Source organism: Manacus vitellinus, unplaced genomic scaffold (genome assembly GCF_001715985.3).
Source record: "Manacus vitellinus isolate BGI_N305 unplaced genomic scaffold, ASM171598v3 scaffold_30_pilon, whole genome shotgun sequence".
NCBI lineage: Eukaryota > Metazoa > Chordata > Aves > Passeriformes > Pipridae > Manacus > Manacus vitellinus.
Window position 1 is genome coordinate 6,523,276 of NW_021940291.1, and position 15,909 is coordinate 6,539,184.

At 38.2% G+C, this 15,909-nt stretch overlaps 1 protein-coding gene across 5 annotated transcripts in view; it reads right to left on the reverse strand.

The window, feature by feature from the left end:
- Nucleotides 1-15,909, reverse strand: part of SBF2 (SET binding factor 2) — a 256,935-nt gene that overhangs the window by 199,361 nt on the left and 41,665 nt on the right. For 3 of the 5 annotated variants that reach the window (XM_029961044.1, XM_029961046.1, XM_029961048.1), the window contains exon 2: nucleotides 8,655-8,743. In XM_029961044.1, coding sequence (XP_029816904.1) covers nucleotides 8,655-8,743 — 89 coding nt within the window. The remainder of the gene's footprint in view (nucleotides 1-8,654; nucleotides 8,744-15,909) is intronic. The other 2 variants (XM_029961045.1, XM_029961047.1) reach the window with 1 other exon arrangement.

The following is a 15,909-nucleotide window of genomic DNA, read 5'->3' on the forward strand; positions in this document are numbered from 1 at the left end:
TGATCCAACAGTGACATAAAGCTTGCTGGAGTTAACAGCAAGGATAAACACCTGACAATCCCATCTAAAGACCAGGTCTCATCTCTCATGGCAACCCACAGAGATTTCTTCATTCATCACCATTCTGATGTCTCAGTTTGGTACCTTCCCAACGAGTCATAGGGTCCCTCTCTGCAGAGAAGCAAACAAGCAGGCACACAGAGATTATCCAGGTTATTCCCCTTTCCATCCAATTCTATTAGCCTCACACAGGTCATTCCTCCTAGGCATCAAACACTAAAAACAAAATTTGCTCAAAATTTTCATTCTAAGTAGCATGAGTTCCATCTGTTTAAACGTTTCTTCCTGCTTACACCAAATCTTTGCTAGCGAATCCATTCACCATCACTCACTGCAGGACAAGGAGAACAGTTTATTCTCTTCATTTTATTTATCTGAAGTCTTCTCATGTCTAACTCCTGGCCATCTCAGAATAGTGCTTACCTTCTTCTCAAAAGCTTAACTGCTTTGATTCGCGCTTAGCTCAGGATGCACAACACTCTTGCTTGTGGAGACATCATGGATGGAGAAGTGCTGGCACCTGAACACGAGTAACTTGGACAGGTCCAGTCAACTGCACGTGGCACAAGGAACAATTGGAAAATAGAAGTTTTGCACAACAGCAGGTCTAGATGTCATAGTGCACAAAAATATGGCTCAATTAATCTCTGTGCATTTGGGTCAACACAAAAACAGTGCTGTAAATTCAAAAGGTGCAGCACCTACAGTACTTTTAACTGACTTAAAGGTGTACATTGAGTTGTGTTTTTCTGGACAAATGCTGCTTGCATTCCAAACTTAGATGATTTGTCTTCACGCAGAATTATTCTGGAATAATTTTCATTGATGATTAGTCCAAATTGGAATAAGTCATTTAGGCTAAAGAACCTCCTCTGATATTAAGAACATGTTCAGCTATTCAAAAATGTGTCACTATACTGTCATACATTGCATTCATCCAGTTAACTTTCAAGTATAAACGAATATTTTTGGAAAAAGACAAAGCACATTCACAAACAGGCTACACATAAAGCTGAAAATAATTAAAACCATCATTTTTTCCTATAATTTTTCTTCTCATATATAATACAATAGGATTTCTGCTCTTCACTTTCAGTTTCTGGAGATACAGTCCATTTTCATATAGTATGTTTGACACATATGGTGCCCTCCCTTTCTAGTCAAGAGAATTTCTTAGCTCCTCTCAATAAGCATGCAAAATATTCAAAAATGTTTACATGTTCACACTGAGTACATAGAGATAACAAGACAAACTGATAGAGAAAAAATTCCTACAGAAACATATTAGCCACAGAACCACATATTCCAAGGGTATTATACAGTCTAGTCTTGTAGCCTGAGAAACTTAAGAGCATAAAGAACGTTCCGTAATCCTGCAGACTCAAATCTCAGCAAAGCACAGAGTGAGAGAAAATCACCACACCTGTGTGAGAAACCCGGACTGGCTGGACACAGGCACACAGGACTGTGGAGAGGAAGAATTACAGATCACTCTCAAACACCTGCAGGAGAGGGAACTCAAAGAGGAAGAATGATGATACTGATACAGACCCATCAAGGTAACACTGTTTAAATGAAGCACAACTGCATTTGCATCACTACCTTCAGTGAGTACCTACATCATATCCCTCATTACATACTAAGCAGGTGTTTTGTTTGGTTTTTTTAACAAGGAACATCAAAAAACATTTAATACTCAAAATTTCAGAACATTTAGAAAAAGCAGGGTCTCCAGGACACTTCTCACAGACAAGTCTACTAGTTATGAGGTGGAAGCACCAAGACACACACAGAGTTTTGTTTCATGCAACACCACTTTAACTCAAGCTTAACCGAGGTCTCAGAATCTCCTTTGCTGACTGTTACACGAAAAAAACCCAAAACCAGAGACTTACAGAGAAGTCCACGCTGTAGTCTTTCCTCTAACTTTTAAAGAAGATGAGAAAAATTAAGGAGAGGTAATAAAGATACTGAATCAAATGCAAAGCTTAGGTGGACAAGACCACCTTATGCAGTCGAGTATTATTTGTGGAGATGACAGCTACAAAGATTGAAGAAAACCAACCCAAATCATTTTATGATTCTAAAATCATCTGCACTTCTTAAGAAAGCTTATAAAAATGGCTTTGTCCTCCAGAAGATCTGAAAATAATTTAACTAAAAATGAGGGAGCAATGTATCTTAAAACACCTTGATAATTACAAAAAAAGGTTACACTTCAATATACTCCATGGAAAGATTAGAGTGTTGAAATTCCAAACAGGTGTCACTTCAATATTTCACCATTTTTACTAAAAACATTGACTGTAATACAAAGTGCTCTGGGGTTTTTTTCCCAACTCAAAACAAAACAAAAAAGAATTGACAAAACATATTCATTGCACCCTTTCACAGCACTTAAGCACGATGAAGTTTTGCTAAGCAAGGACTACTTGCGAGTCCTTAGATATCAATATCAAATTATTTTATCCCACTAGTCTACAAAATCCAGAAGCTAACATCCATTCAGTAAAAGCAGTGGGATTCTAAAATCAGAATATAACTGTTTTACAGCACAGCAGAAACATTACTGTACAATACATCACATTTATGGTGCTCCAGGATTTCTAGTGGAGGCAAGTACAGACAAGTTAAAGAAATACAAGCTGAGTCCAGAAACACTCTGATAAAAAAAAAAACACTGTACTTTTGCTATTATCTGTTTTCTACTAATGCTGAAAGCACCTGCACTGTAACAGAATGAGAATTAAAACAACAAAATGCACTTATAAGTGCTACACTGAGCTCTGTCATGCAGTTGTTCATTAAAGAATTACATAATGTAATGACTCTTGAGAGGTAAAAAAGTTTGAGGGGAAAGAGGGGGGAAAAAAACCTCAACAAAATCAAAATCTCTGCAGCTGACCTAGTGCACTGAAGGTTAAATGGATGCTGTAGACAACTCTTTATTCAGGTCCTTAAAAGCATTAATGTTGCAGGAAAATTGGCTTACAGATCAGCTAGCTAAGACTGAAGCATTTAAAGATTAACTCCCTTAAAACTTTAATCACTTCAGGCCTTAACTGTCTAATCTGCAACCCAGTTTGTCTCTCATGTCTTACTTAAAATAAGTAGTAAAATGTTCAAGCATCAGATTTTTTTCTCAGAAAAGATGCCTTATACCAAAGTGGCAAAACAAAAACAGCACCAAGTGACTAGCACTTGAATTTTAGAAGTATTGATTTTGACTGCACGTGTAACGATTTCTAGAGACTCTGCATTGGGAATCTCCAAAAGTTCAGGAGTTCTTTAAAACTTTTCTACTTTAAATTCTGGTCTACTTTTAAATGTCTTCAATTGGCTGCAAGCCTGAAGACAAACAAGCTGGGGTTTGGTGGGGGATTTTTGATATCTTTCTTCTCCCCAACCCAACTGTGAAGCTCTAGCAGGAGTGAATATCAGTTAAGGTCTCAGAGATATAGCTCTCATTCCTAATTTATGTATGTCAGAATGAAGGGGATATCTGTACAAGACTAAGGTAAATCAAAATACAAATATACTTTGAAAATATATAAATACCACTCCTTACTCTAATCCATTTGGTTTTTTCATACCTCAGGTTAGTCAGAACTTGAAAGTTGAGTCCATTTTTCCATAAAAGACATCCTTCACATCAATTTAAGAGTTCATATCTGAAGCTACTCAAAGGTGCAGAAACACTAAGCTCTGCAGCAAAGGCTCTACACAAAAGAGTAATAAGTTGATTCTAACAGCACCAACTCCTTCTCCTCTAGGAGGAAGCAGGAATCCTACCAGATCTCAAAGGGACAACAGGCAGCCTTTCTTTCTTCAGAAGCACTTCTTTTAGCATCATAACACCGGTAAGCTGTCTTCAAATGGGTGTATTAAATAGCTGTTTTTACAAATTACATTTTCTAATTTAAGTAATTATTTGGATAAGTGATTAGCTTGTCTAGAAATGTATGTTAACTTCCATACTTGCACGTACTTTAAATGCAAATTACTAATTCATGACACTACTACTACTACCACCGTCGGGTGCAGCGGGAAATTTTCTTCCCTACTACTCACAAACTGCACAAACACATTTTATCTAGTTCAAACTTCAGACATGGTACCTATTTCTAGGTATGACTTTCATTGGCGTCATTAATATATTAGCCTCCCAACACTGAGTAATGCAGATGACATTCAGTTTAGCTAATTTAGCCCTGAGGCAAAAATGAGTTTACAGTGTAACAATACATACCAAAGCTTCCTTCTTTGATGTATAACTAATTATGATGTCTAGAAAGGCATACAATAGAATAAAAACTGGATTATAAATATGGAAAATATGCAGAAATGTAGAGCAAACTCATTCACCCAACATACTCTCTCATGCGTTCTTTCTACAAGCAAGAACAAGAAGTTTGATTATCCTAATTTTAAACTGCTCTATATGTCTCAGCTGACTTTAGAGGGTTATTTTTAAACTTAAGCTGTATCTGAAACAAATTCTTTGAAAAGACTATGGAGAAGGACACCCAGAGACGTTCATTTAAAATATCAGGAGGGGCAGCTATTAGACTGGTACATTCTAAATGCATTCTTTTGAAAACCAATGACTTAAAAGGCTTTTCTGAGCCAAATGTTTTATTAAGAATAAATATAAATCTCTCTACTCCTCAAAGTCAACTTACTTCCATGAAACTTGAGGAATCACTGTAATTATTAATAATTCATTACAAAAGACTTTGGGCACCTTTTGCAGCAATTTGCAGGTGGCTCACTTATCAAATTCAGTTATAAGCAGAACAAAACCAAAAGCTGTGAAGCCTTTAGAGAAATGGCAAATGCAAAGAGTGTAAGATTAAGGACAATCTCTTTAGGTCATTTGAGGAGATGCAGACAAGCAGAAGGTCTAAGAAGACACACTGACCGAGATCTACTGACAGTATCGTTCCCTCAACAGGGACTCATGGCTTTGCTCATTTATCACTGACAACCAGAAAACACAAACTTGTTTAACAAGTCAAATTAAAGTACTTGACTTCAATAACATTTCATGAAGTACATTTCTGTTGAATTTTGGACAATGTGTTTGTTCCCTAACTTCATGTGTTTGTGACCAGAACATAGCTATCATGCTGCACACACAAAAATAGAAACAGTTTAAGTAATTCTTAATCCTTTAATACAGAATACATATACACCAAATATAACATTCTTCAGTAGAGTTCAAACTGCAATTACATTTTATAATGGCCCAATTCTCTACATAGTTGTGTCAAATTACCAAAACTACAAATACAGTCAAGGCTAAAAGTAAAAGTTGAATTTGGGTCCTCATCTTTCCTAGAAAAGATGTTCCCAAAATGATCCCTTCTCACGCAGTCACAGGCAGGTCCAGTAGGCACAGTTTTCCCCATGCTAGCCCATTTTTCAAAACTGGGCTCAACAAAATGAAAAATATTATTTGCACTGGTTTTATTATGGAACTTTTAAAATTACCTACAAAACTCCACTCTTTATACTGTCTTAATTTATGTCTCAGAAATCTGATCATACGAATCCAAGCCCAGAAGGGGGGGGGGCATGCAGGGCTGGGGAAAGAGAAGAGCCCTCCAAAAAACTCTCAGAGGACTTTCATCTATAAGCTTTTTGGCTGGAGCTTGACCAACAGCATCTCTAGAAGCTACAGAGATCACAAGGGGTCCAAGCAGGCATCTTCCATCTCAAAAGTATTAAAGCCTGAGGGGTGGGGGTGTGCATAGCTCTTTTCCACTATTTTCCCCCACTTTGTTTCATAAAATGCCATTAACAACATGAATAGGAAACAACTATTAGACAGTTCAGGGATGTAGTGGAGTCCCCATTGCTGGAAGTTTTCAAGAGGAGACTGGACAGGGTGGCAGATAATCTCAGCTATGCTTCCTTTCCCATGAAAGGCTGGACCAAATCATACTTCAGGTCTCATCCAACCTGGGCTGTTCTGTGATTCTGTGATCGTATCACCCACTACATGCCCATACAAATTACCTGATTCAACCTCTACTACTTGGAAATTATAAACCCCTCCAAATGTCTAAATTCAAAGAATTCACACTGTGAAAAGAGCTGCAAAGAGCTCTGTGTGTGGCACACTGAAATCATTGCCAATAATCAGCTGAAGATCTTCACAGCAGGAGAATTAACTTTGACAGAAGACAAGATTCAAACACCGAATTTCCCTTCAGTGCTATCACTAAGCATGAAAAGCTTTGGCATTTTTCCTTCATGAGAAGATAGAGAAGGGAGTTTGACATGGTTTTGAGATATAAACCATTGCTTTTTTTTCTCATTTAACAGAAACCACTTAATTCCATATAGATCCTTCACTCAAAGGAGAGGAAGTACATTTAAGAAGATTTTAATGCAAACTACTCATAGAACTAAGTGCTATTAATAAATATGTCTATCTTCAGTCTCATACACGTTTGTCAGCTATTCTATTCTTACCTTTTTTTCCTTTTCTTTTTCCTCAAGGTTTGCCTGTTACCCCCTTAATGATATTAAAGCTGCCCTTAAGGTGACAAACAGAAAATGGTAACGTTGATTTTTTTCCTTTCCTTTCCATGAATTAATGTTGATTCATGTTACATTCATCCAAAACCTTGAAAAAAACATCCTGCCAAAATCTGACTTTCATAAGTGATTTACTTTAGTACTTGGATCTTTGCAATACCTCTAACTCCTCAATCTTAATTAACTAAAATTTTATTACCACACTTGGAAAGCAGATCAAAATTTGACTGATTTTGCCAATTGGCTGAATCAATGTCCTTAACTTTTAAGTCATCAAATTTCGTTTTACTTGGAAGGTTTAAAATCTTAATGGCTTTGCCTAATGAGTCACTTGAGAACTGATGAAATAATGTTTTGTCCCATCAAAAAAAAAAAAAAGAAAATCTTCCTTTAGAAAGGTGTTTCTTGTAGTGCTAACATCCTAGAATTAAAATTACATGGGAGATAAATTAAATGGGTACAGATATATCCCTTAAGCTTGACTGTTTTAAGAGAAGCTGTGCTTATTTATTTCACATTATCACTGGAAGTCAGACACATCGCTTTCTTTGAAATAGGTAAGGGAGATCTGTGTGACAGTATAAATCTTACTATGACTCAAACTCTTGCAGTTGTTTAAGGCAAGATCAAACCACCTAATTCGACCTCAAGAGAGTTGTTAAAAAAAGAAAACATCTCTAAGCTTTGGTATCCAAGTTTATTTCTCTTCTAATGAACTACAACTGTGTGTACTTATCTGAACTCGGGCAGCAGTCAGCAAGCATATGCTGGCCAGGAATGTATTAAGTAGAGAATTACCAGCTAGAGCAAACAGCAATTGCTATAGAGAGTGGTATAATGTTGTAAAGTAATAGAAACACTTCAGAGAAGGCAGGAGCTTCCCCTGTTGCAGCACAGCAGCGCATTGCCAAATGCAGAGTTATGCAAGTGTGCCGCAAACGCTGTAACCATCCCTCACGTGTGTGGGAAGCGCTGCTCACCCCGGCAATTCCTGCCTGACATCCCCCTGAAACACAGGGATTGGCCTTGGCCATGAAGAAACGAAACCACACCACTGAAGGAAACGAGCACCCAGTCATGTACACAGCACAGGGAACAACACACACCCCTCTGCTGAGCTGGGGAGCAGCCAGGGAGCTGAGCGCTGGCTGGGAGGGATCGTACTGGTAAAGCTCCCTTTGCTTGCTGTATCGGTGTAACCAACTCAGTGAAGGGTCTTTGTCCTCTGCCACTCATTTTACCCCATTGTACAGACTTCTATTTTCTACTGGCCATCTCCTTCTCTAGCTCATCCTGTCCCAGAAGTTACTAAGTTCACAGCAGTGAAAGTTTCACTCTGACTTCTCAGAAACCTAATTTGCAGAATATGGCCACAGTCCTTCATTCCTCTTCAGGATTTTTAGAACCAGATGTTTAGTGAATCCTTGATTCAGACAAGTAAGATACACCTTTTCACTGCATCTCACAATATGAGACCAAGGAAGGGAAAGAAGTGGCACCTTGAGAATTGTCTATTTAAAATGGATCCCTGCTCACCAGCCCTGCTCAGTGTACTGCTCGTGGGAGCAGCTCTTACGGCATCTGTCAAGGACAGAACGCTGGGTAAAAACTGACCACTTTAATAAATTCAGTTTACATGGGAAACTATTTTTATTTTTTTTAAATCTACAATATACAAATACACATTTGCAATTATTTGAACATGACAATGAAAAGTCATCTGCTGTCTTAGGGATGCTCCTAAAAATGTAGTCAATTATACACCTACTGACACAAACAAACATTTCTTTTAAATGCGCTGTTTCTAAATTTGCAGCAGACATTTTCCACACTCGAGAATGTTTACTCAGTGTTTACAGACCAGAATAAACTAGCTTCTGTTAGCCAAAACTATTATTCTTAAAGCTATTTCCTATTCCCTCTACGTGCATAACTTCTACCCATTCCCTGCTGGGTAAGATAAGACAGATCTTTACATGGAGGCAGATATATCTCCCAATTGGATGTGAAAGAAATTCTAAAAATCACGAAATGTAATGCAAACTTACCAACTCTATTCCCTGTGGAAAAGGAGTGTCTTCCCAGTCCTTCTGAGGAAACCGTTGTATTATTTTCCCCAAACCTTCTGTTGGTCCTGCTAAAAGATAAAATTCTATTACTTAAAGGCAAACTGGTGGAATTTAAATCACCATACATTTAAGAAATTTTTTAGAATATACCCAATATTAGGAAATTTTTCACCACAAGAGGCAGAACGGGATCCTCAAACATGTCTTGCATGTCACATAACAAACACAGTCTTAACCTTCTCCATCGGTAACACGAGGAGTCACTACATGAAAAAAAGCCAGGAGCTGCATCCAGCCTCTGCCCATCGTGTGTCTTTTCAAAATGACACATGATTACTGATAATTCTAGTCTCTCTCTACAAACAGTAGTAAGTTAAAAACTAATAAAACAGATAATGTGATATTTAGAAAAGAAAGCACACAGTTGTCAACCAGCGGTCTTCCAAAAGAAGCCTACAGACTGAAAGAAGTCTACAGATTAAAAACCAACATGATTCATCTAGGACACACTAGCTCCTTGCCAGTATTTCTCGTTGGTTTCCTTAGACAAGTCAGCAGTGGTTTTCCAGACAGAAAGATGTAAAGAAAGCTGCTAATTTCTGATAACTTCTCTGATGCAATGGTCTTCTTTTTTTACCCGTTCCTTTTCAGGAAGGCACAATGGTATAGATAGAAAGCCCCTTGGAAACACCGCAAATACACCACAACTGTAGCATTGCATCATCCTGGATGGTACAGGAATGCACATACAAACATGAATTCTGTTCTTCACCTTCTGAAGTCAGGAGTAAGTACTGAAAAAATTATAACTTTCTTTCTTTTTTTTTTTTTTTTTACTGGATTTTAGCTCTGGGATATACCAACAAATGAACATGGTAAAGTGAAAGCCATTTTGACATTAATCAATACTATCCTGAAGGAATGCTGAAAACTAGGACCATTTAGAACTGAGCAGTGCACAAGATAAAGTTTGCAATCAATAGCCATCAACTTATGTTTTCCACATTTCAAGCATGACCCTCTAGGTGAAGAACCTTTTCCTGATACCCAGCCTAAATCTGCCCTGACACAACTTCAGGCCATTTCCTCAGGTCCTGTCACTGGTCAGCACAGAGCAGAGATCAGTGCCTGCCCCTCCTCTTCCGCTCACGAGGAAGTTGTAACTGCAGTGAGGTCTCCCCTCAGTCTCCTCTTCTCCAGCTGAACAGACCAAGCGCCCTCAGCTGCTCCTCATGCAGCTTCCCCCCAAGGCCTTTCACCATCTTCACAGCCCTCCTTTGGACACTCTCTAATGGCTTAATGCCTTTTTTATATTGTGGCTCCCAAAAGTGCCACAATATTCCAGGTGAGGCCGCCCCAGAGCAGAGTAGAGCAGGACAATCCCCTCCCTCGACCAGCTGACGATGCTTTGCCTGATGCCCCCCAGGACAGGGTTGGCCCTCCTGGCTGCCAGGGCACTGCTGACTCATCTTCAACTTGTCATCGACCAGGACCTCCAGGTCCCTTTCCATGGCACTGCTTTTCAGCCTCTCATTCCCCACTCTGTAAGTACATCAACAGCAAAGCTGAAATTTGCAACCATTTAAAACATCTTTTAATAGCTGACCCATCGCATTCAATTGGATCACCTTTTCTCTAAAATCATACTACAATTAAAATTGAGATTAAACATTAAAATTTTTAAACGTTTTCTTATAAATTCTCAAAGCTATACTTTGATATTATGAGGCAGTACAAATTATGCATTAGTAGTAGCAGTCCATGTGCTGCTTCCTCCACATACACCCAAGCAGCAGCAATGAATACATTATTCTCCTGACTTTACCACAGAAAACAATTTTCAGTCTGACACGATTAGAGTCTGCCAGCACAAATCAGTGCTATGGTGCAAAAAAAAAATAGGCTTCCTTTAAGCTGCCTGCTAATTTACAGTTTGAGTTTGCTGCTATCTTAAAACCCACCATAATTTTTGCAGGATATTTAGGTAAACCCAATCTTATGGTTTATTAAGAAGTATTTTCTCCAGTTTATGAATATTTGCACTTAACCTTCTCTGATTGTCTCTTGAAAATAATTTAGGAACAGATGTTCTTGGCAAAACGGGCATATCAACTACAAAGAGCAAACTCCCAAGAGCAATCTTACCCCCACAAAAGCACACACTGTGATTCCCAAGGGCAGCCTGCTGAAGGACTGCAATCACACTGGGTTAGCGATGAGATCTAAGTAGCAGTAAAAGATAAAATCGGCAAGTTAAAAGCCAAAGGAGACATCCCATTACAGAGAAGCTGCAGAGATGCCCAGAAAGCAGAGCTAGGATGTACCAGAAACCAAGGAACAAATACAGACATGGCTACAGCCTCAGTTTTTGTAGGGAAAAAGAGCTCCATATCTATTAGACTGTAGGAACTGAATAGGGTCACCAGTCACTCATTTCACTTGTTTTAAGATGAAGTGTTCCCCTTATGTACTCTTTCACAGCATCTTCTACTGAATTAGCATTCTTCTCCCCTTCACCATTTCATCTCAACATCCTTCCAAAATGAGGAGGCATAAAGGGAAAGGCTTTACCATTCCCTCCCTAAACAGCTCTGGGAAGAGCAGAGAGCCACACACCTTCCCTCCTAAGGCAGGCAAACACACTCCAGCATTCCTTCTTTCTTCTACAGACATCCAGTCTCTGTTTCCTTCTTTCGTGTAAAAAAATAACAGAACAGCTACATTTTCAACTAGATATGGCAGGAATTGATATGTATTTTATTGCCAGCATGCAACAAACAGCCTTCTGTGCTTTCCTCTTACCCTTTACCTTTGGTACCCTTCTCAGAGAACTCGTCTTTCCTTTATGCAGTCACCTACTTGATAGATGCTACTACTCTCTTTTTCACTCCAAGAGGGCTGTCCCCTCACAGACTCAGTATCAGAACTTCTTCTCTTGTTGAGTTAAAAGTCTCAAATTACCATGTTATCTACTTTTCTAAGTCATATCTTTATCAAATCTCTTCTTCCTATAATTGTTCTAGGGCTGGCAGGTGGCACAAAGAACATACAGCAAACAAATGCATCCAAGGCATCAGTGAGCATCGACACCTTCCAGGCAGAGCAGGACTTGTGGTTGAGAAGCCAACAGCAAGAAAGGGCAGAAGGCACAAGGTGAACTGAGATATCCAGACTTCCTAGAAAAGGAAGTATCAAAGAATTACAGCAGCAAACAGTCCCTGCTATGTCTAAGCCCCCTAAGTTTCTCTGTGGGAACACAAGCGACTTTTTCTTTTACTCTGAATGCAGATCTCAAAAGACTGAGACCTCTGACACTACCAACTACACTTATAAATAATGAAATCATGTTTTGAAGCTATCAATCCTTCCAGTTCTCTTTTTATTTGACTGCTACAAAGACCCTCCCTACATTACAGTATAGGAACTTCTTTTAATTCAGAATGAAGAGATGTACAATTTTTTTTTTAAATTTTTAATAGTCTCTCCTTTATGCCAAAAGGTTATCAGGTTTTTTAGGTTACTTTCCTTAGAAGGTCACCAATGCTGGCCACCAATGTTAGACCTTAATGTATGTAATTCCATTTTGCTTTCAAGAAGGATTCTAAACCTCCATAGGAATTTACTTGAAAGAAATGCACTTTTGAACATTTTCTGAAAGCCAGAATGAACTTCTTATGCCACCTGAACTTGCACTTCAGTTCACTTCTGGGATCAAATGTCTTGGAGGTCACTGTTGGGAAAACACTCTCAAAAAACATGTTCTGTCCCCCTCTAGTTCAAGTGCAACTGATTTGGTATCCAAGTTCTCAAAAACTTTAGAAAAGGATCCTTTTCTGAACAGCTCACAGGATCCTCAAAAACTTTCCAGTTCTTAAACAGTCAAAGTTAAGGCCCACAGCAGTAAAGAGAAAGTTCAAAGTTTAGAAAAAGAGTTCATGGAAGGGTGCACGTAGAATATATCACAGAAATGCAACATTTTAAAGGGAAAAAAAATCAATGGTTCTGTATCCAAGATGTGAGCATTAGAAGAGAAAAATAAGTATTCACATCCATCAGATGTGAGTGAAAAAATAAAAGCAAAACAAAACGCCAACAGAAAAAGCACAGTTAATCCTTCCACAGAAAAGTCCTGTGATAGAGATTTACAAATCTACTAATAATCCATAAAATCTAACTATTTCACATGATTTCTTAAATTGTATAAAACACAGATAGATGGGAAACACTCTTTCCATCCCACTAAACTTTGGTTTGCTTTGTGGGGGATTGTTGTGTTTGCCTTTTTTTTTTTTTTAATGAATCTGCAATCTTCCAAAATCAAGGCAATCCTTCAGAATATCAGAGTTTTGTACGTTTGCAATTATGAAACAGAATTCATTGTAATTTGATAAATTTGGAAAATAAATAGTATTCTTTTCAATTACAGAAATTACTTGGTGAGAAGTTTAGACCCAGGATCACTTGAAAGAATCTCCGTGCTACAGCAGCAAGGACCTGGCCTGCTCTTGCCACAAGAAGCTTCTAACTTGGATTGGAAGTGTACTTTACCCAAATACAGAAATTTCCATTTATTCCTTATACAGAAGCAAAAAGATAAGCAGAAAAGGTCTGTCTGATAGACTGACTGTACTCCTTCCCATGAATGCAAGTAAAGTTAATTCCCTTAATGCTGCTACACCAGGTTAAAACCTGTGCAAGAGAAGACCCGGTAGCTGCACTTCTATTTAACAGTCACACCAATTCAGTACAGTCTGCTCACCACATTTTCCCAATACTTTATAGTTCAATTACTGTTGATTCTCTGTTGGCATTTTTCAATCCAACTAGTTGCATAACAGCAGAATTGTACTAAGTCCCTAAATCCCATGGTTTGGGGTGAGGGGGTGTGAAAGACAGCTGCCTTCAGCTGACTTTATTACTAAATAGTCCAACTTGCAGCAGAGAAGTTATGTTTGAAGATAACAGGTCATTCAAGAGATGGCTGCAACTCAACACCTAAGTGAATTTGCATTCTCAACTGCTTTAGCACAACAGGCAGAAACAAAATAAAAACAGACCATGGGATTTCAACAACTATAATTTGTTTCAATATATGCTACTGGTAACTACTGACAACTTTGCAAAAATATCAAGGCCACATGATGACAAAATAAAAAAAAAGGTGATGAAGATTTTCCCATTAATAAGTTTCATATTTCAACCACATTCCCTCCACTCTGTATCCAGTCTTCTTTCAAGCACTTTTTATTAATCAACACTAGAAGGACATTCCTTCAATATCCAAGTGAAACTGTTATTAACTAAAGCTAATTAAACAAATGTGACACCACATTAAAAACACACAGACACAGTGAACACAGTGAACACCAGCAGCAACCTCCTCAGTTAGTGCCTGCTCGTATCTGCTTTACAGATCACAGATCTACCAAGATTTCAGAGCTTTTAAGAACATTAGGAAGAATTTCTTCACAGAAAGGGTGATTAGACATTGGAATTGGCTGCCCAGGGAGGTGGTGGAGTGACTGTCCTGGAGGTTTTAAGGAAGGACTGGATGTGGCACTTAGTGCCATGGTCTGGTTGACATGGTGATGATCGGTCAAAGGTTGGACCTGATGATCTCAGAGGTCTTTTCCAGCCTAACTGATTCTGTGACTCTGTGAACTGGCACTCATTAACACTGACACCTTGCTTTTAAATTAGAAAATAGGTTAGTCCAGTGTCAATGACTTCAGATAACCACAGCCAGCAAGAAGGACCTTTGTATCACCAGTAAAAGGATTCCTGTCTTTTGGTATCCTTTCAAATAATGTGCAATCTGCCCCAAAAACATGCTGGAAAGCTCATAGCTAGCACTGCTCACTGAATTCAAATCAATTAGACAGAAGTTTTGGAGGTTTTTGAAACCACTTAAACTCAGATATACTATACACACCACTCAGAAAACAAACTACTTAATACAGTACACATGTGTGACCATAGTACAAACAACCTGCATATTAACAATGTGTTCCATGTAAACCAGGAATTGCTTTCTTTATTTATTATATTTACAAAACATGCCTGGAAGTAACATGAATTCAAAAGACATATTTCCAACAAAACTACTGCCATTATTATCATTAAAACCATAAATAGACCCACATTGTTATCTTAATAAAGTTATTCCTACAAAACCAAAACTATCCCAATAATTCAAGCACTTTGCATTTTCTTTCATTTTGTAGTAGAGTATTTTTTTGTCATATAAAGTGACAATGTAAAGGTATTGCAGCAATTTTCAAAGTTGTAATTTTGCGCCTAAGGCAAAAAAATCATATTTTCATTTTCACTAAAGGTGCCAGGTAATAATAATCACCATCATCACCCCCATCCAACAGTATCTCTACCTTTAAGATGGTTTAACTCTTTAATCCATCAAAGTTGACTAGAAAATAAATCAGGTTTCAAATTTTTAGACCTTTCATTCTTGTCCCTGTACAGTACATACACGCAGTGAATTGCCCAAGACCAAACCCCAAATTTCAGCCTGTAAGAATTCTGAATGAGCACTCTATACCTTAAGCTAGTAAGGAAGAAGCAACTTTTCTCCCCAGCTAATTTCTTCTGATCTGCCCTTTTTCTCCTTCTCCTTTTCCCATCTTTTCCTTTAAACAATACAAGCATGCAACACATTAAAATTCTGGCATAATTTGCTGGTTCCTGAACCCTAGTCCCCTAAACTCCCTTCTTATATAAATCTTTCCCCATGAAAGGTCACATGCCATCTCTTGCTTGCCCTTGAAATTCCAGAAGCGAGCTGTTAATGCAACTTACATTCCAAATTAATGAGAACTGTGATAAACTCTGTCTTTTCACTTACAAACCCCTGATAAAAATGCATTTGAGCACTAAGTATTGTTAGCCATACACACAAAGCTTTGAATGGAAGCACTTCGGTGATCTGATACAAAAGGTATCATTTTCAGGTGTGAGAAGAACACTACAGATCACAAAGAACATCAGCAGCTCTGCCACAGAAAATACTTTAATAGATCCTACATGTAAAGGTAACAAATAATTTCAGTATTGAGAAGTACAACTTTACATGTTGGGAGTTAGAAACAGTGTGTGAAAGATGCACAGATGCAGGTGGCAGAGCACAGCACCATTTATCCTTCTCAAAATAGTACTTAGTGCTAAAGACATCACTAAAATCTGCTGTGAGGTAAAATCAAAGTTCTTAGTTTCAAAACAG